Genomic DNA, 27356 nt, shown 5'->3' with positions numbered 1-27356 from the left:
TGTGTGTGTATGTGAAAGTAGGGTATTATGTATAAATGAAAGGTAAGTACAGTTAATTCAGCACTTTCTGTTTACTGACTGCTTTTATATATGGTTTCTCATTGGGGTCTCATAAGACCTCTTTGAGGTAACAGAGGATTATCTGTATTTTGCCAGTGAAGAAACTGAGGCTCAGGGAGATTAAATAATTTGTTCAAAGTCATGCAGGAATTAAGTAGTAAAACTAGGATGCATCCTGGTCTCCAATATTATTTCCATTATATTACACCGATCTCACTTACTGGAAATATAGCCATCAGGATAAATTGGGTATGGTTTATAGTCTTTCCATAGAATTCATCTTTATTTTTTTTTTTAAGATTTTACTTATTCATTTGAGAGAGAGAGTGAACAGAAGAGAGAGCATGGGTGAGGGTAGGGGGCGGTTGTGGGAGAGGCAGAGGGGGAGGGAGAAGCCGACTCCTCTGCTGAGCAGGAAGCCTGATGTGGGGCTCAATCTCAGGACCCTGAGATCATGCCCTGAGCCAAAGGCAGACACTTAACTAACTGGGCCACCCAGGCGCCCCTATTCAGGACATGATAAAATCTGTTTTAGGCTACTAATTCACTTGACCTTTGGTTCTGGCACAGTGAGTTCATTCATTCATCTAGCTAGCTGGAATCTCAAAAATGGACAAACCTTTTAGGTCATTCACTTCAACCCCATCAAAAACAAAAATAAGAGAATCTTTTCTTAGGTTACATAGAAGGGATAGGTCCCTTCAAGCTGCTCATCCCAAAACTGAGATCAAATACCATGGATTAAAAATCGATGCCTGAATGAAGAGAAAACAGGATAGAGAATGTCTCGTGTCAGATAGCTGCCAATCCCAGCAAAGATGCGTCAGAAGACCAAATCCTATCAAAATCCAAAGATCAGAGCCATTGGAGGTGTCCAAGGAATGAAGGCAAGGGAACAGGAGGCCCACAGGGCAGGCCTGCATGATAGATAGAGGCCCCTCTGTGGGCAAGTGGAAAAGGAAGGGGCTCTTCCATGTTCCCGATGGGCATGACCCCACTAATTTAAAGGATCAGAATCTGAACTTTACGTCTAACAAAGGCATATTTTGTTTGTTTAGTGTGCTTCTGTCTTTTAATTTAATGCTGCTGTTATCCTGATCAGCCTGTTCTATAACAGTGGCTAGGGCTAATGATTCCTAGAATGAATCATTAGTCATGATCAGTAGAGTCAGATTGAGAGTGTTTAGGAAGGCTTTTTGGAAGAAATGAGATTTACCTCAGCGTGCCCGTAAGAGCTTGGTATGCTTCATTTCTCATTTGTTTGACAAACTCTGACTTCTGCTGGACATGGCATTAGCGATATTAAACATGAATTCTTATGTTGTTTCTTCTACCAGCTTATAAGGTTCATATCACATCTATCACTGAAGAAAATGTCTTTATTAAGTACACTGCAACCCTCCTGGATATCTACAAAGCTGGTGAGGATTCATTCATTCATTCTTTCACTCAACAAATATTTAGTACTTACTATGTGCCATTAATGAGACATTATGTTGGTGGACTAGGCATTATGTTAGTCACAGAGAATACAACTTGAATAACACAGCCAGAGTTCTTGCCTTCATAACGTCTATATTCTGTTTGAGGAGATACATTTTAAAAAAAGAAGAAAGAAAATGAACAAACAAATTAAACAATTACAAATCATAACAAGTACTATATTTGAGACACGTAATTAATGTGGGAAACTCCTTCACTGTGATAACAGATGGCGTGTTTTGGGGGTGGTATCAGGAGTTAGCCATTCTTAAAGGGGTGGAGTAGAGAGGGAACTGAATATGCAAAGGCCCTGAGATGGCAAGTAACCTGGCACCACCAGGGAGCTGAAGAACCTAGTATGAGATGAAGCCGAGAGGTAGGCAGGAGCTGGGTCATACAGGGATTTATAAGGCATGGCAAGAAATTTGGATTTTATTCTGGAATTCCAAAGGGAAGGTAATAAAAGGTTTGAGGTACGCAAACAACATGATCTGATTTATGGTTTTAAAAGATCATTCTGGTTTCTTTTGTGGGGGGGATCAGGAGTAGAAACAGGGAAACCAGTTAAGAGCATCCATGAAGTACAAAGCTGTAGGTTGGATGCCATGTGAGGATAAATGAGACTTTTATTAACTAACCAACATAATAAAATGAATTCACATGTAAAATAACATATAAAACATTTTAAAATATGTTCCCTTGTATTCTCTAATTAAACTAAGCTGTAAATATTATAAAACTGCTTGTCAAATTATGTAAATTGTCACACAAAAGATTCATTAGATCATTATAATAATTCCAAATAAGTTTTTTATTTTTAGAAATTGTCAGTCTTATTTTGCTTGACTCACTACAGGATTGCCCCTGTCTGAGCTTGGATTTGACAATAAGGAACCACATCAAACTTTTCCGATTACATCTTTATTGAATTTATAGTCTTTACACAACCTATAATCTCAATAAGTAATTTCTCCTAATAGCAACAGTATCGTTCATGGTCCTGAAGTCTCTATCAGCTTCTGCTAAATTGGTAGTAATTACATTCAAAATGTTTCTAGTCCTTTGGACACTGTCTGACATTTTTATGTATTCAGTGTATCTCTATTATCAGCTGAATCATGACAACAATTTATTGAATTTTTTGAAATTTGAAAATTTATTGAATATTTAGTTTTCCTAATTTTCTTAACTTTTATTCCCCTTGAGAGTTTTACAAACACCATAGACAAAGTTTTAGGATTCAGAATTTTTTTAAAAAACTTGAAAGTTCATCAAATTTTTTACTTTTGCCATTAAAACAAAAACATTTTCATATAATTATCTTTTCCCTTAAATTGATTTTATTTTGTTTTATATCAAATTTGTAATCATTCTCGATTTTGTCAAAAGCTCTTGCTCCGCTTTCATAGTTTCCTTTATTTTTATACAATTTCATTATTCATTCCCTAATCTGTGAACTTATTAAAGTTGAAATATATTTTCTTGAACATCTGAAGATAGGATTGACATAATTGCTAGACTATCATGAGCAAATCACCAAAAAGCATATCTAAAATCTATCCACTTTCTAAATATTTGCTCTTATACCACAGCATCTATCAAAGTGAACCAAGCAGGCTTGATATGATTTCCAAACTGCCTTTGTGATCCTCGCACTACCAGCTGCCTGTCAAAATCCCAATATTTTTCCTGTTTTCATTATCATAATTTTTTTTCATTATTGCAATTTTTAAAGCTTTTCCTATTATTACTTACTTCTGCCTAGATATGCAGTAGTAAACACTGAATTTATGAAGACAATATTTAAAGTGAGATTTTGCTTGGCTCCTATCTTTGTAGTGCCCAGAGACACTTGACACCTGCTTGACAGGTAATTCAGTCAACACCAAATTGAACAGCTGGGAACTTCAGAATTCTTGCTGAAGCCTGACTCTTCCCTGGCAATCTATTTGTACCAATAAGGTGTTCGCATAAATATTCCTCATTGACTCCTTTCTCTCACAAACAGTTTGATATGTTGTTCAGTTGTTCCTTCCAGTACCTTGAAATCAACAAAACCCATTAAGTGGTCTTCAAAGTCCCCAATGTTTTATTTTACGTTATTTTAAAGATCTTTTTTTAGTTGATTTTCTCAATGATTGAAATGTTATCACCTTATTTATATTTTCCAAAAAGTTGTGTTCTCATTTCAGTAGGTTTAAATTTTGCAATAAGTAGGACCGTAAATCTAAATTGCAACTTTATGTTTATACTGATTTTCTTCTCTTTTGAAATTCTATCAGGTGTTTCAAGTATGAAAATTCTTCATCATTTTTAGCCATAGACTAGAGTTAGATTCTAATAATACTTTCTAAATCTTTATTTGCTTGATGGATACTCTGATAAAAATGTTTTTCTGGTTTTTATTATTTCAAATGTTTTACTGTATGAAATTGATTTGTGATGTTATTCTATTTTTTTCTCATTGATGATCACAAATTTTCTTTATCTGAATCATGATTGTTATTCTGACCAAAATAGGTGTTTAGCACTCTGATCTTTTCACAGTCTAACTTTTGAGCACCATTTGCATCCATCTTTCACATTGTAAGGAAGAAAGAATAAACCATTCCTATTTTTACTGAAATAATCAAGTGCTTTTCATTCCAGAAATACAAATTATTTGTCTTATATTGTACCAATTCTTGCATAGTATCAGAAGACATCCCAGGCTGCTCTGAATGTTGTGCAGTATCAGATGATTCCCAAGCTGTAGTTCTTCATCAATATCATCTCTTCTTTGTTCTCCTGTCCATTCAGAAGATTCATATTTATGATATTTAAAAGGAAATGTTAAGAAATGTTTGCATATTTTATTATCTCTTCATTCTGGGTGTCCATTTTTTAATATATACAAATTTGGAATTTATATAAATATCAGAACATCACACATTTACCACTTACCCCAAGAATTGCTGCACACAAACAATAAGCCAAACTAAAAACTAAACTATTTAGAACAGAGGACAACCACGCAGTTTAAGGATAATGATAATTGGTGTTTCCCCTAAAACATAGGGTGCTTGGAGTGAAGATATAAATGGAAAAAAGATCAGTGATTGTGGAAACTGAGGTTAATTAACTAGTCCCTCTTCTGAATATGCTTGAGATTTTCTATAACAAAAGGCTTTTAAAAATAATGATAAGGCTCCAGCAGCCACACTGCTTACCATGACAGGGGCTGAATTGGTAAACAGTGCTGGGGATGCTCTTAGATATTGCTGCCCGGGGCAGTCATGTCTTAATGGTCATCGGGAGAGTGTAAGAAAATCAGCTCAAACTGATGTGTGCACCCTTGTTAAATATTACTAATTAAAGTTTACCATATATGCAGTTACTATTAAGTATACGTTCAGAAGTTTTTCAGGATTTAACAATTAGGATAACTCTGTCAGAGTTAAATAACTGATCATCAGTCCCAAATCTATAGCAATGAGTCAGACCCAGTCCCTGCCTCAAGAAGTTTCCAGCCTAGCTGAAGACAGATATATGGAATGAAACATTGTGATAGAAATTCAAGTATAATGGGAGTAAGGGGGAGACAGAGATATTTATGACAAAGAACATCCAGGAGTGTTTACTGGATACCTCGAGAATTGAAGATGTGTTTCAAGATGGGTAGAAATGCAACAGGACAACAGAGGAAGAATGCATTCTAGGTAACGGAGCCAGCTTCTTGACGACTCCTGAGTTCTTTGGGAATCCTAAAGTTATCCTCTTTCAAATCCTCCCGAGTCTTTCACATATCCTGCACTTCTCTACAAAGTCATCCATTGCCAGCTACCGAATACTTTTTTATTTTGCTGTATAACATTTGGGATTAATGTTCAAATTTAGAGAAGTTCTTTTAATTCCTGGTTCTACAGGAGTAAGGATAAGAAGCACTTGTATAGTGCTTGCTGTGTTGTAAGCACTTCTCATATATTCACAACAGTTCTACAAATGGGTTTTATTGTCATTCCCAACTTTCCAGATGATGGGTCTGAACCTCATTTGTCCAGGGCCACACAGCCAACAAATGGCAGTCTTAACCATATGGACATTGTCACTCTCCAATAGCCACTCAATATAAGTTTATACTCATTAATAACTAGCCATGAGGAACTGGAATTGTTAAGAGTTTATACTTGTAATATCGTAACATGAATGTGATAATCTTACTTGTGTGCCTCTCAGGCGAAGCTGTTGTCGAGAAAGACTCTGAAATCACCTTCATTAAAAAGGCCACGTGTGCTAACGCTGACCTGGAAAAAGGAAGACAGTATTTAATTATGGGTAAAGAAGCCCTCCAGATAAAATACAATTTCAGTTTCAAGTAAGTCATTTTGGAGTCTCTGATCTTTCCTTCAAAACTAGGTGTCATTTATCCTTAATTACATGTTTCTTATGTGTCCTGCTGTTAACCAACAAACCATTAGGAGCATAAATGCAATAATGTGAATTTACACTTGATCTTAGCCATAAGGCCAAGAAGCAATGAAACAATATGAATTTAAAACGAAGAACCACTTAAAACCATGAGGGCGGCTGAGCACTCACTGATGGATAAACCAACTGAGGACCTGGGTCTGAGGATGCTTCTGAAGGCGCTCATCCATCCCCCTCTATACCACATCTGCCCCCCTCAATAAGTTCTTGGACTGTTCTGTTTGTAAAGACAGAAATGTTTAAATATGCATCTTATTGTCTCTTTTTAAAAAATAGATCTTGAAAGAGATACTGTTCCTGCCTTTAATCACGGGAGCCCCAAGCAGTTTCCTGAGATTTGGGGGTTTGTAGTCCTTCCCAGGGGGAGGCCAGTGAGGCAGAGCCTGGCTGACAGTGTGGCCTCACGGGGATTAAGCAGGCTGAGCAGCCTGAGCTCCGTGGAATTCAGCTCTTCTCTATCTGTGGCCATCACCACAACAGTTTCATCATCCTTTTTTCTTGGCAGGTACATCTATCCTTTAGATTCCTCGACCTGGATTGAATATTGGCCTACAGATACAACGTGCCCATCATGCTCAGCATTCTTGGCAAATTTGAATGAGTTTGCTGATGACATCTTTTTAAATGGCTGTGAAAACCCCTGAAGTAGTTCAACTATGCACAGTTTTCACTGTGGACTCCTGTTGTTGAAGTGTCTTCCTTTTCTTTTTTTTTTTTTAAACATTCTCAGTTGGTCTTATTTGGAAAGCTCACTTTACTTAGAATTAGTGGCACTTGCTTTTATTAAAGAACAATTTTAAGAGCTGTAACTTTCTGAAATAACATGGCCTTGGGGGCATGGAGACAGATACTCATTCCAAGGTTATCGGACACCAGAAGCAATAAAAATTGGAACGTCTCCTAAAACCTGCCACTCAGGAATGTTTGCTGGGGACGAAAGAATAGCTCCATTGAAATGTAGTATCTTACAATAACATGGCCTTTGCTTGAAAGAAAATACCAAGGAACAGAATACTGATCATTAAAACCTGACTTTGCTTTCAAAATTTTCGAAAAAGCAAAAAAGCCTGTTATTTTATGCTAGGGCCTCTTCAACCACACAGACGGGCGAATTGAAAGGTGGACAGAGGCAGCAACAGAGACCTGACAAGGCCTAATGGCAGAGCCTTCTGCAAACTGAGGAGGTAGGAGCGTCTGCCCTGGCCCCTCCCCTCCCAGTGCCCTCTCCTCACCCTCGTGGGGATCCCACTCCTCCCTGCCCCTCCCTCGCCGCACCTAGTCATTTCCCCCAGGGACTTGCTCTTGCCAAGACTTTCTAGCCTGGGAAGGGAAGCCGCAGTGCAGCAACCTGGGGAAGAGAAACCGAGTGGGAATCAGGAGACCTTTGCTCTGGTCTCTGAGCCTGTTTGAACTTTAGAAGAGGATTTGTAATAGGACGTTCATTTTTAAGTGACATTTTGTAAGCACTTTAGATCTCATGAAAGAATTTTCACCTAGATTCCCATTTACTGTCTCAAGAACCTCACGAGGTGCAGGGATTTTTATTAACCCCACTTTATGGTTGAGGACATTGAAGCTCAGAAGAGTTAAGTCATTTTTCCAGCCTAGTAAAAGGCGGAGTTGGAGACCAAAGCCCACTTGCTCTCAGTCCACACATGTCCCTCTTCCACATCATTACACCATCACATTGCTTGTCAGGTTTAATTTTCTAAGACCAATGTAGGATGCGGCTGGAGTTTCTTAGGTAGAGTTTAACCAGCTCCACTGAAATCTCACAAGGAAACATAAAGATAAACTCTGGATATAATAGTGACAGTGACTGAAATGCATTCCCTTCTTGAAAAATCTGCATTTTACCACTTAGGTGAAACGACATAAGGTTTACAGTGTGCCTCGTAAGTAATACTAAGATTTTCCACTTCCAGAAGCTAAGAATTTATTTTTGTTAATGTCAAAGCTCACGTTGTAGGCACTCCCTTGGCAAAAACAACCCATGTGTCCAATATGCCCAAACTCTGCCAGCAAGGAGTGAGGCCCACCGCCCCCCGGCTCCCAGAGTAGACCTGAAGCATCTCCTGTCACCTTCTTGCTGAATGCAGTGCTCAGAGGCACCAGAGCCTCTGAGCTGCTGGGTGGCCCTCTCCGTGACCCCGTGGCAAGTAGATTGGGCCACAGTGGTCTAATTAACCCTGAAGCACTGCAGGTTTCAAACATCAAATCAAACCTTTCTGAGTTAGACTGGTACCATTTAGAAATCCACCAGCTCCTCTTCAGCTGACTCTTATGCATTTAAACATACTACTTTAGTGAGGCTTTCACAATCCTCCAAATAGGATGGGGTCCCTACTGAACCCTGCACTTCTCTTCCAAGGCACTTGCAACTATTTATCTAAGCACGTATAATCGTTTATTTAGTGTACAGCTTCCTAGCACCACTGGAAGCTCTGTGTGGTCCAGTCTGGATCTGTTCTGTTCCCACCACTATCTCCTGTGCTGGGCACAATGCTGAACACATTAAAGGGACTCATTGCTTGCGGATTCCCACTGAGGATGGGGCATCAGAAGGTCCAAGTTCTAGTCTTGACTTTGCCCCCACAGGGACTTGGGGCAAGCCTCTTCATCTCTTTGGTGGCCTGAAAAAAAAGGGAGTTGAATACTCAAATGCCTTTCTATAGCTCTAAGAAGATATTTTATAATCTTATGTTGTGAAACAAAACAGAACCACATGGTGTGTAAGCATGACATGTATTTTTTTTCTGTGAGTATGGGGGGAGCTCAGCGAAGTGAGTGAGTGCGAGAGCTGGGGGGGCTTCCTGAGGCCTGAAGAAGGGCACATAGGATTTGCGTAGGTAGAGGGCGGCAGAAGGATCTTTGCGGTTGAAGGGAAAAGCATAGGCAGGTTTCCACTGGGGTAATAAGATTTAAGTGCTACAAATGAACACTATTCATTTAATAGCCATATGTTTAATTTTTTTAAGTTCTTATTTTAATTCCAGTTAGTTAACATACAGTGTTATATTAGTTTCAGGTATGTGATATAGTGATTCAGCTATATGTTTATTTTAACATGTATTAGAAAAAATACAACTAGTACCTCAAAGCTGTGATATACAATTTTCTTTGAAAATAAATGTATTTGTCAAAAAGTAAGTCTATTTAAGGAAAAGTTTTAAGTAAACAAAAGCATAGGTTGTTCTTAGGACAAAAATCAGGAGGTTGGCATGTACAAGATTGACGTTTAGGAAACTCTGCCTTAAGAAAATACGTGAAATTGACAATGAGCCAAGCTTAAGGCAGGCAGCCTCACTCCATATTTCTCAGTGAGGGATGCTGAGCCAAAGTCATGTTCAGTCTTACTTTCCAGCCTCCGTGATGCTAGTTTATTCAGCAACATCCAACAAATATGTCTTGATTAGTAATTGTAGGCCAAGCCCAATTCTAGGCACTTGGTACCTAGATCCCCACCCTTGTGGGACTTAGATTCCAGCTGGGGAGACACAACATGAACAATAAAGACAGTAGTTAGGCGTCTGACCCTGACTGTTTGAAGGGGATAGAGCTATGGGGAAAAGAAGAGGAGAGCAGAGTAAGGGAGCTGGGGAGTGGTCGAGGATGTGGTTGCAGTTTTAAATAGAAGGATCTGGTCAGAGTAGGCTTCCAAGTGAGACCTGAGCAGAGACTTGGAGGTGGCGAAAGAGGGAGCCATGGTGACCACCTATGGGACGAGTGTTCCGGGCAGAGGGAGCTCCAAGTTCCTGCACCTGAAGCAGGAGCGTGCCCAGTGTCTTACAAGAAGAGGCAGGAGGCTGGTGTAACAGATGTAGAGTGAGCCACTTGGGAGGGTGGTGGAGAGGAGGCCAGCGAGGGCACAGGGACCAGATCACGCAGGTCATGGAAGGGCAGTAGCTGTACAGAGGGAAAGGGGAGCCATAGCAAGGTTTTGAGCAGAGGGGTGACAGTAGGAGGTTATTGCAGTATATCAGGCGAGAGATGGGGCAAGTGAACAAAGCAGAGCTTTTCGAAAAGCCTCTGCAGTGAAAGAGAATGCACACCATGGGAACCATGGAGCTTCTCAGAAAAGGATGTTAGGATTTCTTACAGGATTTGGGCTTGTGATGGATTGTTTATTTTAGGGAGGGTTTAAGGAAGCAGGGCTTTGCTCTGGATTGGACGCTGTCAGGAAGCAGAAGTAATCCTATGATTGAGTATCTGAATTCTTATCTAACTAGAAGGAAAAGAAGTAGCAGTCACTCACATTGGCCAGCAAAGGGGGGATGTTTGGTCATTTTTGTGGTTTGGATAATGTTCTTGTCTTATTTTCTACTCAAAGATGATTATGGAAAAGTCTCTTTTTTTCCCTCCTCATCTTGATCCATTTTGTCTGATGTGATGTCTTTGTGTTCTGTGATGTCAGCACAGCCTGACTCTGAATACCAACAAGGTCAACTCCTAGGGTCACCAAGCCCAGCTCCCAGTCTAGCACCCCCTGTCTTCTCTCTCACAGGCCCTTTTTTCCTAGAAAATGCACAAACACAAACGACGCACAGATTTGCATCCAATTTCAGAAGCCCCTGTGAAAGTCCAGCGCGTGGGCCTGAGGACCGCCTCAGGAGCTGGGACTCCAGCAGCCAGATCGGAGAGACTCCCACAGACACAAGGCAGCTCTGCATCATGTTTCCATAGGTCTCCCTACTCCTGAAAACAAACTGATTCTGCATACTCAGTGCGATGTGAGAAACGTGTCACCAGGGACATGACATGATCTTTCACTTTGATTGGGAGGTTGAAATATTCCTTTATGGTTCTGAATCAGAAAGGAATTGAGGAGGAAGAAAGGAATGGAGGAGAGAAAGTAGAGGAGAAGAGGAGAGGGAAGGGAAGGAGGGAGGGAGGGGTTTGTTTTAAGACAAGATGAGAACTCCATTTCTCAGAACCTTCTGGATTCTTCTCAGCTGGCAGGGTCCCCACCCTGACAGACATGTTGGCAGAGGCAGATCTGTTCCTTGGAACACAGGGTCTGCTCCTTCACTGTTTCCATCATTATAATCAGATATGTGTGCATTACACACACAGTCACGAATTATATGATCCTGAAATGTCCAAACCAAGAAGGACCTAGAGCTCCTCTCATCCAATTCCTTCATTTTCATCTGGGAAAACTGACCCAGAGGAGCAGCTAGCTGGTGGTCAGAACCCTGTTAAGTGGGAGGTTTGGGACACGAGCCTGAGGCATCTGACTCTTAGTCCGGCGTTCTTTCCACCGCGTAAATGAGAGGAGGTTACAAAGAAATCGTTTTTGGCTCCCTCCAAAGAAGCATTTTCTTACAGCCAGAGCTGTTCCAAGACAGAGGAGGCTCTCTGGGAGGGACCAAGTGCCCGATCACTAGCCCCTTCCAGGAGTGGTACGGGAGACATTCAGTGTGGGAGGTTTGCCCCGATAACGTCCAACGTGCCTTCAGCTCTGAGAGGTCATTAAGAGAAACAAAAACGTCCGCTTTACTTCCTAAAGCCTCCATTTTCACATTTGAAAAATGGGGAGTACTAATAATTCCCACTTTAGAGGATTTCTGTGAGACTTAAGTGAGATAATACAGACCATGCATATAAAGTGATGGGCACAGTGCCTGGCATGGCAAATGTAACTTGGGGTGGTTAATAATACAACCCTGGCACAAGATGGATGATGAATTTAACACATTTCTTGCCTGGCATCATGCAGATTGCATTACATGGAGCATCTATCGACATTTCACAACCCCGTGATGATTGTCATCATTCTTACTTTTAGGAAGAAAACAGCTGAGGATCTGGGAGGTTAACTTGCCCTAGGTCACACACCTTCATAAGTGGTAGGGCATCTTCTAGACCCAGGGGCCCAGGCTCCTAGCCTCTGAGCTGGATGGCCTTCTCACATACCGGAGGGGCAGTATTATCTCAGGGCACAGGTGGGGCAGAGTGTGGCCGACGAGAGCTCTGGGTACAGGGCACGGGGGCAGTGGGAACACAGGGTGTACAAAAATGAAGGGAGGCAGCCCCAGAGATCAACTCTGCAAAATGTTACCTGAGGTCATTTTCCACATGGATACAACACAGTTTGAAGAACTCTCAGTGGACAGGTCTCCCTACGTCCCCTCAAAGGACTTGAATTTGCCAATAGAGTTGATGTTTCCTCCCTTGTGAACCTCCTATGTAGAATCATAACATATGGAAGTTTAAAGGTCTCCTGGAGGGGCATCAAGGTGGCTCGGCTCAGTCTTGATCTGATTTCCTAGAGATCATCCAATCAACCTCTCCCCATTTCATTGATGAGGAAACAGGCCAGGAAGGAGCAGGGGCTCATCAGGTCTCCCACAGGGGAATCAGGGCCAGAACCTCATATTAGCACCTGGCGTCTCCTCCTACCAGTGAGACCTAACAGGCAAGCAGAGACCAGAGCCCCAGGTGGGGTCCAAGGCTAACATTTTCAACAGATGAGATAGAAGAAGTCAGAACTATCCTAGAAAGAGGGTTTTCTGTTTGGCTGAAGCTTGGGTGGTTGGGTGTGTGTGTGTGTGTTTTATGTGTTTTGTGTTGGTGTTTTGGAGGGTAGATGGAAAGGGGGTGGTGGCTGAAGCTGACTAAGGCAAGAGAAATCAGGACTGAGGAAAGAATTACTTAGCTTCATAAATTTTTTTCCAAACAGAGAATCTTTCAGAAATTAGAGCCAGGACTGAACTCAAATTCTCTGAGAACAGAGAAGGAGAAAGGAGATATGCCCAGAGTAGGAGGAGAAAGTAGAAAGGAGGGTTCCTGGGTCTGCCGGGGCCTTGGGGCAGGGTTAGTCAGCATCCAACCCTCCTCCTGCCATCTCCTTCACTGCTAAAGGCAAAAGGCCAGCGTGTGGCCTGCTCATTAATTAAATGCTGAGTGTGGAAATGAAAAATAACCCTTTGGTTTGGCTGCTGTGTGTGTGTGTGTGTGTGTGTGTGTGTGTGTGTGTGTGTAAGAGACAGAGACAGGACTTGTTACTACGGGGAAGTGATATGGTGAAGAAGTAAGAACTGCCATTGCTTGTGACCTTGGGAATGTTCTTGAACCTCAGCAAGTCTCTCAGTTTGCCCCTCTATGAAGACAGAGTAGCATTATCAGCCTTGGAGGGTGGCAAGGATTAGAAATAGTACCCAAGTGCCAGCCCAGGGGGCACAGTCTGTGGGGGCAACGGCAGCCAGCTGGCTGTGGGATTTCTTTCTTTTTTTTTTTTTAAAGATTTTATTTATTTATTTGACAGAGAGACAGCAAAAGAGGGAACCCAAGCAGGGGGAGTGGGAGAGGGAGAAGCAGGCTTCCCGCTGAGCAGGGAGCCCGATGTGGGGCTCGATCCCAGGACCCTGGGATCGTGACCTGAGCCGAAGGCAGACGCTTTAAAGACTGAGCCACCCAGGCGCCCCTGGCTGTGGGATTTCTACCTCTCGGAGCTCTCTGTGCCTCAGTTCTCTGTTTTGGAAATGAGGTGAGATTCTCCCAGCTCAATTTACAGGGTTGTTGCAGGATGAAATAAGATCAAACACGTGAAAGAACTTTTAAGCTGTAGAATTTTGGACAAATATGGAAAATAGCATTAATAACCGAAAGCATTTTTGTGCTAAGATACCACAGGCAGAGACTGCCCGATACGCTTTTAAAAGCCTGGCAAGGGGTCCACTATCTTAAAAAGTGATCTCCCCCAGTGCCTCAGATTTTCCCATCTTCCTATGAGGCTTCCTTCCTTTGATCCTGGAGGCTGTCAGTCTTAGGGCAATGCTTCACCAAGTGCCATCCCCTGACCAGCAGCATCCCCATCACCCGTTAGAAATGCAAATTCTCAGGCCTCACCTCGGACCTACTGAACAGAAACTCCGAGTGGAGCCTAGAAATCTACATTTTAAAAAGATCTCCAGGAAAAGCATAGGCACATCAAAGTTTAAGAAGTATCGTTTTGGAGCTTGTGGGAGGGCAGATTCTGATTCTTTAGGTCTGAAGTTGCCTGAGATTCCTCATCTCCCAGGTGATGCCTACGGTGCAGGTTCTCAGACATAACAAGGTTCGAGAGTGTCCTACAAAGTCAGGATTTTTGCATGAACGGAAGTAACGCCTTAATAACCAAGACTTCAGTTAAGAGCAGTTGTGCACAGGCCTTTCAGGAATGGGTAGCAGGAAAGCCTGAAGGATTCTGGGAGCAAGAGAAACACAGGGAAGCCATGAGAAAGAGGTCTTAAGAAAAAAAGAGAAGGTAGGAGATCACTGAAGGTAAAGTAGGCTGCCCTTGCAGAATATGCTCAGGGCAGATCCAGGCGTTTATTAAATCCATTCACCCACTAAGTGCTGTCTATATGTTAGGCACTGTTCTGTATTTTTTACACTCATCGACTCACTGAGTCCACTAACAACCCAGTGAGGCTGGTACTATTTCCATTTTACAGAGGAGTAAACTAAGGAAGAGAGAGGTTAAGTAATTTGCCCAAGATCATTCAGCTTGCTGGAGCCGGGGTTTAGAACTCAGGCAGCCTGACTTATTAGCAGTAGACTGTTCTGCCTCAGATATAGTTTCTGCCATCAGGAAGCTTACAGTCCCATGAGGAATGCAGGCTAGAACTAAGAATGGCCAACACTTGGATGATGCCTATCATGTGCCAGGCACTATTCTGAGCCCCTTACAACATATCTACTGTTTTAGCTCTTATAGCAATTCTAGGAGATGGGGCAGGGCACTGCTGAATGGGCCTGGCTGTGCGCAGAACTGCATAAAACAGGTCTCTCTGTTCCTGGTGGTTTATGCATAGAGGTCTCAAACACCTAAAGTCCCAGACTCCCTGTGCTAAGCAGAAAAGCTCCAATCCAGAAATAACCTGGTATTGGAGACCAGGGCCTCCAATACCTGGTCCAAGCCCCACTTTGTGTCCTTGGCCTCCACACCCTCTTTGCTTCCCAACCTGGCCTCCAGAATTAGGCCTCACTGTGCAGAAGAGCAGGTGTACTTGCCAGCCCTTCGGCTCACCCTGGCTCCCACAGCTACACCCAAGTTCATGCAGCAGATGATTCCCCCTGTGTGTGCTGCCCCAGGCAGGCCTGCGAGGCCAGGCTGTGGACCCTCCTGATAGGCACCAGAATGAGGGGCCTGCTGATGGCTGGTCCCTGCTGCTGCTGCCTCAGCCCACTGGGGGCAGCAGCTCTAACCCGCCCTCCCTCCCTCCCCCACACACCAGACATCACTACCTCGGCACTTGGGAGTCAAGAAGTTGCCCAACAAATGAAAACTGACCTCACGTCTTTGCAAACCACTTTGACAATACATTTCAAGAGCCAAAATATGTGTCTATCCCTTGATCCAGTAATCCTCCTCCTGTTGGATTATTTATAATAAATTTCCAAAAGTAGGGGGGAAGGTTCCTACACAAAGATCATCTGTGCAGGATTAATTATTCACTTAATAAATATTTATTGAGTTCCTCCTGTGTGCCAGACACAGTTTCAGATGGTGTAACCAAGATAAACAAGGTCCCCGCTCTCCTGGGAATTAGAGCTGTGGGAAAAGACAACAAATACCCACATAAATGAGGAAAAATAATCTATTTACAAAATTATCTGCAGAGAATTAAAATAAGGGTCTGTGGTGGAGAATAACTGGGTGGCTGCTCTTGATTACGGGGTCAGGGAAGATCTCTTAAATGTCGGTAAATAAGATGACCTCTAAAGCTGAGATTCTCGTGATGAGAAGGAGCAGCCGTATAAGGTTCCAGAACAGGAGGCTGGTGGTCCAGGGAGCTTCAAGAAGGCTGATCAAAGAAAGCAAGTGATCTGAAATGAATTCAGAGGTGGGGGAGGGGCCAGATCACTAGTATTTTGTAAGCACAGGTGAGATGTTTGAACTTAATTCAATAGCTAGTACTAAGCAAGGGCATGCGACCAGATTATAGATGAGAAAGGGGCAGGGAGACCAGTTAGAGCTATTGCAGCTATTTTGGTGAAAAGTGATAGTAGCTTGAACTAGAGTGGTAGAAATGGAGATGAAGAGAAATGCTAGATTCAGGATATTTTTAGAGGCATGGCTAAATGGGTTTGTTGAAGGAATTGGGATGGGGGTGATGAAGGCAGAGAAATCAAGGATTATTCACGGATTCTTGACTTGAGCTACTACAGGTGCCAATTATACAGTTAGGGAAGACCGGAGAAGATAAAAATTTAGGAAATGAGAAGGGAAGATGTTATGGGTTGAACTGTGTCCCCCTGAAAAAGAAGTTGAAATCCTAATCCCTGGCACTGCAGAATGTGACCTTTTTTGGAAATAGGGTCTAATCGATATAATCAGTCAAGGTAAGATGAGGTCATAGTGGAGTAGGGTAGGCCCTTACTCCCAACATGACTGGTGTCCTTATGAGAAGAGAGAAATTCGGACACAGAGACAGAGACCCACACACGCGGAGGAGAACAGCACGTGAAGACACGGACACTTGAGGAATGCCAGCCACATGAGGACGGGACAGAGATTGCAACTGCCAGCTCGTCATCAGAAGCTAGGGAGAGGCAGAGCAAAGGTTCTCCGGCAGAGCCCTCAGAAGGCACCAATCCTGCCGACACCTCGAGTTCAGACTTCTAATCTCCTGAACTGTCAGAGAATAAATTTTTGTTGTTTTAAGCCATCCAGTGTGTGATACTCTGTTCTGGCAGCCCTGGGAAGCCATCTAGAAGAGAATAGGAGAAGAGCTTGTTATGTTTCCATGAGAAGTCTTGTAGATACCCATGTAGAGCTATCAAGCAGCGATCGGATACATGAGTCTAAGCTTGTGGTAAATAAAGCAATGCACCATAAGCTAGTGACAATACATTAAGTACGACATACGAAGTGATGGCCTGAAGAGGTAGAAATGATTACACACATTCTATGAAATATTATGACGCCTCTGAAGGGAGTCATTATAAAGACTAGGTAGGAACCTGGAAAAATGCTTATGATAGTGTTACACACACAGGGCCCCGTGATTGCCATTCTGTAATGACTGTCTGTGGGTGAGAAGCAGGTGTCAAATCGTCTGATTCAGATCCCAGCTCCAACTCTTTGGAACGGCCTAGGATAAGTTGCATGTCACTGCATCTTGCAGGTTATGTTTGTTCAATATATTTACAGCTCCAGGGTAAGTGAACGCAAGGCTGAATTACAAAGTGCTGAGATGGCAGAGTAAAGAAGCAATCGGTGTGGAAGTAGAACTAAGCCAGGAAGTCTTCCTGGAAGAGCTGGCCTTTGCAAAATAAGTGCATGGCCCGGGGCAGAATGCCTACCATAGGCCAAGCATTGTGGCAGCATCAGGGGATAGACTCGGTAAAATCTCCAATAAGTCATTCTCTGCGAACACACTTGTGTGGAATACTTACCATACACTGAATGTCCTGATGGCTTATCCATGTCCCTTCATTCCTATGTGAGTGAGAACTTTGAGGACTGGGGCTGTGTCTTGTTCCTCTCCGTATCCTTAAGCACAAGACCTGGCACAGGGGAGATATAAATTAAGGTCTATTACATATAATAGAACATCAGAATCAGAATTTGATTTTCATACAGGAATGTGCAACAAAGGACCACTGATAACCGAGTCCGTTGACCTGTGGACATGAGGCTCCTTAAAATCCAGTCAAGGTAGGGATCTGAAGACTGAAGCACAGCTGAAATCTCAGTGCCTGTTAAGCAACTTTATCTAAGGTGAGCACAGGGACTTAATTGCTTTGGAAGATAGAAGCAAACACCGCCAATTAGAAAAATATAACCGAAGAAGCCAACCCATTTTATAATAGCAAAGAGGATCAATACATTGAGTAAATAAGACTCACAGTGTATAATCATAAATCAACTTAATTTCGTTTCCCAACCCCCCAACGGGGAGATGCCCTTTCTCTGCCCTTTAATGAGAACTCAAGCATCCTACAACTTTTCTTTTTTTTTTTTTTTAAGATTTTATTTATTTGTTTGACAGAGAGAGAGACAGAGAGGGAGCACAAGCAGGGGGAGTGGGAGAGGGAGAAGCAGGCTTCCCACTGAGCAGGGAGCCCGACACAGGGCTCAATGCAGGGCTCGATGCGGGGCACGATCCCAGGACCCTGGGATTATGACCTGAGCCAAAGGCAGACGCCTAATGACTGAGCCACCCAGGCGCCCCGCATCCTACAACTTTTCTGATCACTCTCAGGAAATAAAAAGTCCTGTGATCACTTCAGTCACCAAACAAACTCTATTCATAAATAACTCAGTCCCATACAAAAGCAAAATTCCAAATTTGATTTAAAATTCAATCTTTTCTTCCACCTGGGGCTCGCTGCAGGTGGGACCCCTACAGCTGGGGATAGGGGCATGGACAGCTGCTTCTTTATTTTCCCCAGACTTCTCTCCCCAGTTTGCTAAATGTGACTTCTGACTTCTCCAGGGCTATAGGGGTGGGGGTTTGGGGAGGTGAGGAGAGGCAGAAGAAAGGAGAGCAGGAGAGATCTTACCTGACCAATGCTATCATACGATGGCTTTAAATCTGACTCTTGTGTAGACACATCCACGGATTTTTCAGACACTCCTCCCATAAGCCCTGAGGACCTCCCCATTATGTGGGCATGGCACTGCCTTGTATCCCATTCTTCACTCCTTCTGCAGTCCTAAAAATCCAGCAATACCTTCAGCTAGCCTCCCCCCCCCACCCCGTTAGACACACCTGAGAGGCCTTCACATCAGTTCTTCTAGTGCATGGCTAACTTCTAGTCCATGGGAACAACATCCTTTGCACAAACCATCTTGAGGCATTCAGGCTGATCTGAGCAGTGCCACCTCTCCTTTGTCTTGTTTGCCCAAGATGGCACCCATCTCTCATCCTTTAGACTCTCTGGTGGCTGTCAGAAGCCAGGCCACCTATCTCCCCATCTCAAGGTGAGCACACATTAAGCTTTCTGAGTAGACTCCATGGAGCATCTCTCTCTCTCTCTCTCTCTCAGGGTAATTAACAATGTGATATTAGTTCCAAGTGTAAAGAGCTCCCCTTTCTTGACTCGTGAAAGGGAGACACGCATTTGCTCACTCCAACACAATCTTTGTTCAACTCTAATCTATTGGCAGCACCGAGGGCCTCAAGGTTCTTTCTATAGCACCATACGGCTAAGCAGTAATGAAGGGTACATGTGTGTGTCTATGTGTGTGTGTTTCTCAAGAGTTTCATTCTGTTAGGAGAACTAGAACATGTATCCATAAGGTTAGCACAAGGCAGCCGAGTTCCTGTCGGACACCATAGGGAAGGATCCACGGAGAAGGCAGCTCTGAGCTGGGTCCTAAAGAAAGACTAAGATATCCATAAGCTGAAATGAAAGAGAGAGGGAATTATATGACTAAATGTCCAGTGGTGGAATCAAGGACGTGTGTACAGACGCCACTAGGTAGTTTGTTTAAACAAGACAAGTGAAAGATTAAGCCAAGCCAGACCCAAAATGAACAAGATAAGGGGTTTGGATTTTTGCCTACAGGAAATGAGTTTTGAAGGTTTTGAACAGAGCAGCAAGATGGACGATGGGTTTAGAAGGGCAGTGACTAATTCTTGGTGAAATGTGCTCATTTCCTTGAGTCATTAACCCGGGTCCCATTAAGAAGAAAAACAAAACAAAAACCTTCCAGGACTTGCTTTCTTTTCCAGGAAAACCCTTGCCCTTTGGAACTTCTCATGAGTTCAGTTTATAAAGCCATCCAATCCTGTTTTTACTCTTAGTTAAGGGCACTTGGCACAGCTGCCAGTCCCAGCACCCTCCTTTCAGCCCTGAGGCCCTCAGCTTCAAGCTTGATGGGACTGCTCAACCCATCTCCCCATGGCCCCAAACTGCCCTCTTGAAGAGGCCAAGGAGAGAGGTGTCCCTTTCTGAGCAGGAGGGCCATGGAAACCTTGCCTCCCTGAGCCCGCCTACAAAGTCTTCACCCTGGGCCTTTTGAAGCCAAATGGGAAAAATCCAGGAGGCTGCAAAGCCAAGAAAACAGCAGGTTTGGATTCAAATCCCATCTTTCCCCTTACCCTTACCTGATCTTGAGACCTCCCTCAGCCTCTATGTGTTAATCTGTAAAATGGAAACAAAACCACTTACCTCGGTAACAATGGTGCTGTGAAGAGTAAGCAAGAGGGAATTTGTAAGCATAGCTAGCACATAGCAGATGCTCCAAGAATATTCCTCCATCTCCTTCCCCCCAACATCTCTGTGTCTTGGTTTCCTTGCCAATTAAATGTGATAGGGGTTCAAGGATAAAGTCGAATCTGATGAATTTCCCAAACCCCTGACACTTGCCCACACAGAGGCCAGTGAGAGCAGAGGGCCTTTCTCTGCCATGTCTGAGCTCTGGAAGCTATTTCTTCTTTTATTATTTTCAACAATTAAAAAAAAAAAAACTACAAAGTAGTTAGTAGTAGTATGCATTGGCACATACTTAGAATGAGCCTACCTTCCCCAACCTCTCCCCATTAGCACCGTCTGACTCAGTTTCCCCATCTGTAAAGTGATTGTACCTGAGGCAGGTCCCCTCTTTCGCTCTCTGCAACTGCCCACTAGGTTGGGAGGATGGAGCCCGGCAGAGGGCATGCTGAGTGTAACCTCTTGGCCAAGGCCCTGGCGAAAGGCACCCAGCCAAGGAAAATTCTAGTGGAAAAAAAACGAAGCAAGGATTCCAGGATTATGAGTCCCAGACTTTGAAAAACAAAACTGCTGAGTTGTCTCCTGAGTTAGGGAAAAAGAACACCACAGCCGCCTTGAGATTTCCAGGAAACAATTTGTGAAGGCTTTGGGCAAGGCTGGCAGGGGGACTCAGGGAGGCCCAGCTGGGTTGGATGCCCTGGGAGGTAGGGGATGGGGGTGGGTGGTGTTCCTGTGGGACTCTGAGTGTTCGGGTGCTCCCGGGCATGGTGGAGTTATGTGACTGTACGCGGGTTATATGTGCCTCTATGGGCACACTTGTTTGTTTGCCTGTGGGCAACCCCCCAAGTACTTATTGAGCACTTTCTATGTTCCACTGGGCACAGTGCTAGGGGGTGGGAATGCAACAACAAAGAAAACACAGTCCCTGAGCACAGGGAGCTGAGTTTAGCAAGGGGTGCGGATTAGCGGGCATTTCGGTTGGGAGTACAAACATCTGGGAGGCAGTTTGTATCACCGGCCGTTCAGAACACCGACCTTGCTGTCAGGCAGCCTGGGATGCAAGTCCAGCCACCCACGAGCTCCACGACTTTGGAGATCTCCGACTCTCAGTCTCCTCAGCTGGAAAGTGACCATATTAAAATGACATCCTGGAGATAGCATGCATATGTAAATGTTTGATGACCCGTCTCCGTCATGTGCTTGCAAGGTCTGCACCTGGATAAGCACATGCAATGTGCACAGTCTGGGTGAGCTGTGTGCGGGACGTTAGCGCATCTGCTTGGGTCATGCGTGTGGTGTGCCAGGCTCTAATCGGAGGTCACAAATAATGGCCCACAGACATAGTTTGTGGGGACACTCACCCAGTTTGGGTCTGGTTTCTGGCTCATGATGTATTCTAAAACTCAAGACATTCTACATCCAATCCCGATTTCGTTTCCCTTCAAACCCTGGACAATCTGGCCATCCTGCGAGCATTTGCATGTGTGTGCCTGCATGTCGTGGTCTCTGCTTCCCATAGATATGTCCTTCCCAGGAGCACTTTCCCTCCTGGCTGGTCTCCAGGTCTGTCCTTGGAGGGGCTCCAAGGTGGTTCAGGGGGGCTCTTGTGCAGACATGTTCTCTATGAAAGGAGAAGCAGGGCTGGGCAGAATCTGGTGCCGGGGCCCCCAACCTCCCTGGGCAGCTCCAGTTTTGGTCATCAGAGGGGCAGAGAGAACTGTGGACCCTACCCCAGGCTCCAGCCGTGCGGCTGGACACTGGTTACCAAAGATCGTAACCAAGGATGGCAGCTGGACAAAATGGCTTTTCTTATCTATTTGATTTTGCATTTCAAAAATGCCTCAATTATAGCTCCAAAATGATTAAGACAATGATCTTCTCAGAAGGTGTTGTGGAATGTATATACTATGGTTCTTTTTAAAATGAGCAAATAGGGGGCACCTGTCTAGCTTAGTCGGTAGAGCATGCAATCCTTGGTCTAGGGATTGTGAGTTCAATCCCCATGTTGTGGTGTGTAGAACCTACTTTAAAAAATAATGATAAAATAAAATGAGCAAATGGGGTCCTGGTATAAGCTAAAAATGTATTTGTTAAAATACATTTTGGGAACCTACATGTATGAAAGGTAAGAATGACATTTTCCTACTGTCCCTGGATCCTCTTAAGATGGCAAATCAGTCCCTCATAATAGATATTTACTAGGCCCCCATTGTGTATAGCATGTAGGCTGGGCAAAAGGGGGCTACACAGATGAATATGCCCTGCTCCCAGGCCTTCGGGAAATTCAGTCTTATGGAGAGACACCAAGGAGAAATGAATGCAGAAACAAGAAAAGACGGGTATTATTGAGACATCTTGGGACCAAAGAACACCAGAACATGGAGGAAGATCTGTGACTTACTGTGCAAGCTCGTCCCCCTCTCTGGACCCCATTTTCCCTTTTGTAAGATAAGAAGGTCAGAAGAGATGGGCAAATACCAACCCCACATTCACAGCCCTGCCCAGCCACCAGCTTCGGCATTTTTTTGAGGGAGTACAAGGTGTAGCCCCAGTTCTTCGCCTCTTACTCCCCACCCCACATTCTTGTTTCCAAGTCTTGGCTTGTGCTGGGAATTCATCTGGCTTGAGCTCTGAAAGAAATTCATCAGAGGAGGTTTTTCACATTGCTTTCTCTTAAAAAAAAAAAAAAAGTCTGGAGTCCAAAAAGACGAGGCTTCTGGTGGAATCTTCCAGCATCCATTATTGGGGTTCCTGGCCCAGGTGGGGAGAGCAGCACCCAGACAGGTGGGAGAGTTTACCCCTTCTCTAGCACCAGGGCTTGCTGTGAAGGATTCCTCTGAGGTAATTCTCCCACTTCGCAGATGGGAAAAATGAGACCCAAGGATAGGAGGGACTTTCCTCACAGTTCTGATTCCTTAGCAAAAACTCTCCCCACTATTTTTCTCTCTCAGGCCGAGTCCTCAGGACAGAGCGAGCTGAAGACCTCCAGGCCACATCCCTTCTCAGCCTGATGTTGACTGCTGTTGAGCTCAAACATTGAGTTATTCTTGCTCTGCACCGGCCAAAGGCCCGAGAAACCCAATCTCACACAAGTATGTGTAAAGGAAGAGCAGTAATTCTGTAGCCCAGAAAAAGGCCTTGGAGGCCTGGGGTATCCACCTTTAGGAGAATCTTTGTTGCCAGAGTCCACAAAAGAAGGAATTTAACACGGATAAAACCAATCTCTTAGAGCAGCGCACACAGGTGACCAGAGACAGCAAAGAGAAGGAGTAGGTTGACTAGTATTTATTCCAAAGATGTTTGCCTTGCTCGTTATTGGCATCTTGGGAGCTTGTCAAAGGGATCAAAGGGTCCATCAGCCAAGCTCTTTGCCTCAACCACATCACTATTCCCCTGAGTGTCATTGGCACTTTTATCATAAATTGAAATTCCCATCTCGGTTTCAAAGTGGCCAGTCCCACAAATAATTGGAAAAACCCTAGGGACACCTCTGATGCCTACAGTTCAAAGAACTTCAGAGGCACTCTGTTGCTCACCTTAAAATCTGGGAATCGGTTGAGAAAGTGAAAATCACACGACGTAGAAACTCCCTTCAACAAACAACCCCAGGTTTCTTTTAGGATTTTTGTTAAAATGCTATCTCTCTCTTCACAACACCCTAAAAACGGCCAAGTCAAAGATACTTAAATGTTTTTTGATGATGGTAAAATCATCATCAACGGTGTTCCACTTAACTAAATATGTTTATGGAGAGTGCCTTGCATGTTAGTCACCCACTGAACAAATGTTTATTGAATGCCTCCTCTGTGCTAAGCCAGGGGAAACAATAATGAAGAAACCAAATACAGCTCTACTTTAATGGATTTAATTCACTTAATGTCCTATATTCCTTATAATTCATATATTCTAGTGGAGCAGAAAGAAAAAAACTTTATAAACAGGCACATTTTGTAAATTGCCAGTCATTATAAGTGTATTAAGAACCAAGATGGAGATTAACAGAAGGAAACGTGGGACATTTTTAATCATCACACCAAGGCACAGGGGATATACTATAGGGCTATAGCTTTCACAAGATCATTTGGTGTATATCTTTATTTTGTTGTTGATATCACTTGTATGTAAGTTACCCTCGGGAAGTATTGAATTTGGATTGAGGAACCCAGTATAATTTGGTCTCCTACTCTCCTAGGTGACTAACCTGAAATCATCCATTTAATTAAATTTCTTGGCTCAGGAATTGGCAGTTATCAGAGGAGATTAAGATAATGCTAACAGGAAAGCTGGTCACTGTTTTTTTTTTAAAGATTTATTTATTTATTTGAGAGAGAGAGAAGGTGAGCAGGGGGAGTGGGAGAAGGAGAGCGAATCCTCAAGCAGACTCCCCGCTGAGCAGGGAGCCTGACATGGGGCTCAATCCCAGGACCCCAAGATCAAGACCTGGGCAGAAATCAAGAGTCGGATGGACAGAGCCACCCAGGCATCCCACTAACTGTTTTTACTAAACACAAGCTGTAACAGACAAAGCGTGTTGCTGGCAATAAGAAGAAAGCATAGAAGGGCAAAGTTGGGAGTACTCAGTGTTTAATAAGGAGAGGGAGTATAGCCCATTTTGGGCTCCACATTTTAAGGGTTGATGACAAATAGAGGCATGCCCAAATGGCTGTCAGTAGCTGACTGCATTCTCACAGCTAGCTCACGCACATCTAGGAGGTAGCCGTGGTGGGGCCAGGAGCCGCGCCTGCCTCACTCACAGCTACAGCGCAGGGCCTGGCTTATGGCCTAACACAGTGTGAGTGTTCAAGTGAAATCAATGAAAATATCTGCAGCAACTGTGACCCATCATCTATCCCTGCCCCCGCCGCCTCCCCCCAGGATAGACTCTCTGATTTCCTTCTCCTCTCCCAACCTGCCCTTAGGAAGACTCCTCCTGACCCCTAAATGGAGCCAATGACTAAGCTCCTCTCCTCTCACTAAAGAAGACCTCAATCTGTCTCTTGTTGAAGCAATGTCAAGAGTTAAGGGGCTGGAGAGGGGGCTGGCATACTGAACCGGAATGAAGAGTCAGGTAGCCCCACTTCACCTACCTGTACCCAAGGCCTGGAATTCGTAAACTGGAGGTGATGGTGTACAAAGGATCCGAGGGCATCTGTCCCACTCTTGTGATCATTTTTACCGTGGCCACAAACCCCAATCCTTCAGAGGCTTACTTAGGCTGCAGTCTGATCCTGCCTTCTTCCAGAAGGCCAATGACCCAGGCCAGGGTAATGTCTCCCTCCTCTAATGCCCTGGCTCACCAGCAGCCTGAACCACAGCACGTGCAAAGGCACAGTTGTCAGAGTGTAGGTTGAACGGGCTGGGATAGCAGAGGCGGGTCAGACCAGGAAAGGATCCCAGTTTCCACATTTGGGAACCTGAACACATCTCATTAGGTCCATGATTTTTAAACCATGTTCCTGGAGCCCAGAGGTCAGGATAGGGAGGACAGAAGCCCCGTGCACAGGCTCTGGGCCACCTGCTCTGCTTAAGAGAGCATCTCTGCCTCTAGCAGGTTTATATATTTGGGTTCCATGACAGAAAGCATTCAAAGACACAGTCCTAAGGCTAATACAAAGTTTGAAAAACCCAACACATTCTATGATCTTTAAGGTCATTTTCCTCTATCAAAAAAATCTATGAACTGTTATTTTTTGAACTATTATTTAAGCATTCGTTTAGTCATCTTCTGACTCCCCCTTCCCCCAAACAACTGGTTTAGAGGCAAGGAAAAAACAAACAGAACATAAGTCTGACTCCTAGTCCAGTGCTCATTCCGATACATCAATATATACTCCAATATCACTACAGATTTTCAGGTGGGGGCAGAGAGAGGGAAGGTACAGCTCCTTTTCCTCCCAGCACCAAATTGTCAGAGCTTTGTAGTTTTCGCCAGTTTTCTATTCTCTGTCTTAGAAGGGATTAAAGATCTCTGCTCTTGGAAATAGGGGAGGCCAGGAGGGGGAAGACACTTAGGGGCTTGTGACTTGTGCTCTACCAGCCCAACACAACTCACAAAACTGTAACTATCCAGAGTCCTCTGACCATTCAGTACACAGTATCTTTCAGGAGCCACAGGCCCACAAGGCTTCGAGGCCAGGCAGGCAGCTTCAACATCAAGAGCCCGATGGCTGAAGGATGGGGACAAAACCCCCATCCTTTTGGAGCCTTTTGGTGCCTCCTAGGACAAACACAGCAGAGAGGGATGTGAAAGGGGCTGCGGAGGCTCAGACATTCCCCACTTCCCCCATTTGCTTTCTTGTTCCTCAGTCAAGGCCTCGCTCTCAGACCACCAGATCTTAGTGCTTAGCCAGATGGACTACATTTCTTTTTAAACTTATTTTTAGAAAAAAATTTTTTTTCTCTACTGGGTAGAGATGAGTGGTCTCCAAAAGGTCTCATTTCCTTTCTGAGTCAGGTTCAGCCTCCTGGGGCTTGGCTTTCAATTTCTTCAGCTGTGCTGTTCCCTGAGCCCTCAGAGGTCCTCTGGTGATGCCCCCTCAATTTTAAGAGCCCCCCAAAATAAGCCAAATGACTACAGATAAGTTTTTGGTACTTTCCAAAATTAAACTATTTCCCTTGGTAAATTTCCACCAAATGAGCTCATTAATTTGAAAACAGGAAGTGACACATGAAGAGAGTGAGGTCAGGTTGCTTGTTCACTTACACTGCTTTATTTTGGGGACAGAGAGGACAGGATGGTTGGGACCGAGGTGGGGCCAGAGAATGGTTTTTACAGACCCCACATCCTTTGTGGATTGGACCCAGAATCAGTGGATTTTTAAACCAGAGACTCAAAACTCAATCCATTTCTCTTAGAATGCAAAGACCCTATAGAAACCACCACTGGTCAACTTCCCCCAGATGGCCTCTGTTGGAGGCCCCGGAGAGCCTCTGCTTGTTTGTAAGCAGATGTCTCCCCTCCAGGTTGGACCCGAAGCTCTTCTTTCACCAGCAGGATTCCCTGTCCTGCAGCATGAGCTGCTCCCTCAGAAGCCGGCAGAAGCTCTGCTCTGGATGGATCAGAGGCTTAAATACGTCTCACCTGAAAAAAACAAAACCAGGGGCGCCTGGGTGGCTCAGTTGGTTAAGTGTCGGACGAGGTCATGATCCCAGACCGATCCCAGGGGCCTGGCATCCAGTCTCGCATGGGGCTTGCT

General features: G+C 44.1%; 1 protein-coding gene and 1 long non-coding RNA gene across 2 annotated transcripts in view; one reads left to right on the top strand and one right to left on the bottom strand.

Annotated features, from left to right (window-relative positions):
- The window catches only part of C5 (complement C5), an 89988-nt gene extending 82823 nt beyond the window's left edge, over positions 1-7165 (top strand). Inside the window, exons 39-41 of the mRNA XM_032418622.1 lie at positions 1398-1481; positions 5758-5896; positions 6515-7165. Of these exons, the coding sequence (XP_032274513.1) occupies positions 1398-1481; positions 5758-5896; positions 6515-6653 (362 nt within the window). The 3' untranslated portion in view covers positions 6654-7165. The remainder of the gene's footprint in view (positions 1-1397; positions 1482-5757; positions 5897-6514) is intronic.
- Positions 7166-17461: 10296 nt separating this feature from the next.
- LOC116641214 lies at positions 17462-20690 on the bottom strand. The gene is made up of 3 exons (XR_004301146.1): positions 20535-20690; positions 20055-20091; positions 17462-17505 (listed from the first exon to the last, which is right to left on the bottom strand). It is a non-coding gene; the product is annotated as an uncharacterized LOC116641214 (long non-coding RNA).
- Positions 20691-27356: the final 6666 nt, after the last annotated feature.

The sequence above is a fragment of the Phoca vitulina genome, unplaced genomic scaffold, assembly GCF_004348235.1.
Source record: "Phoca vitulina isolate PV1807 unplaced genomic scaffold, GSC_HSeal_1.0 scaffold21, whole genome shotgun sequence".
Lineage (NCBI taxonomy): Eukaryota > Metazoa > Chordata > Mammalia > Carnivora > Phocidae > Phoca > Phoca vitulina.
Note: the sequence above shows the minus strand (reverse complement) of the source record. Positions and strands in the feature narration are given on the sequence as shown.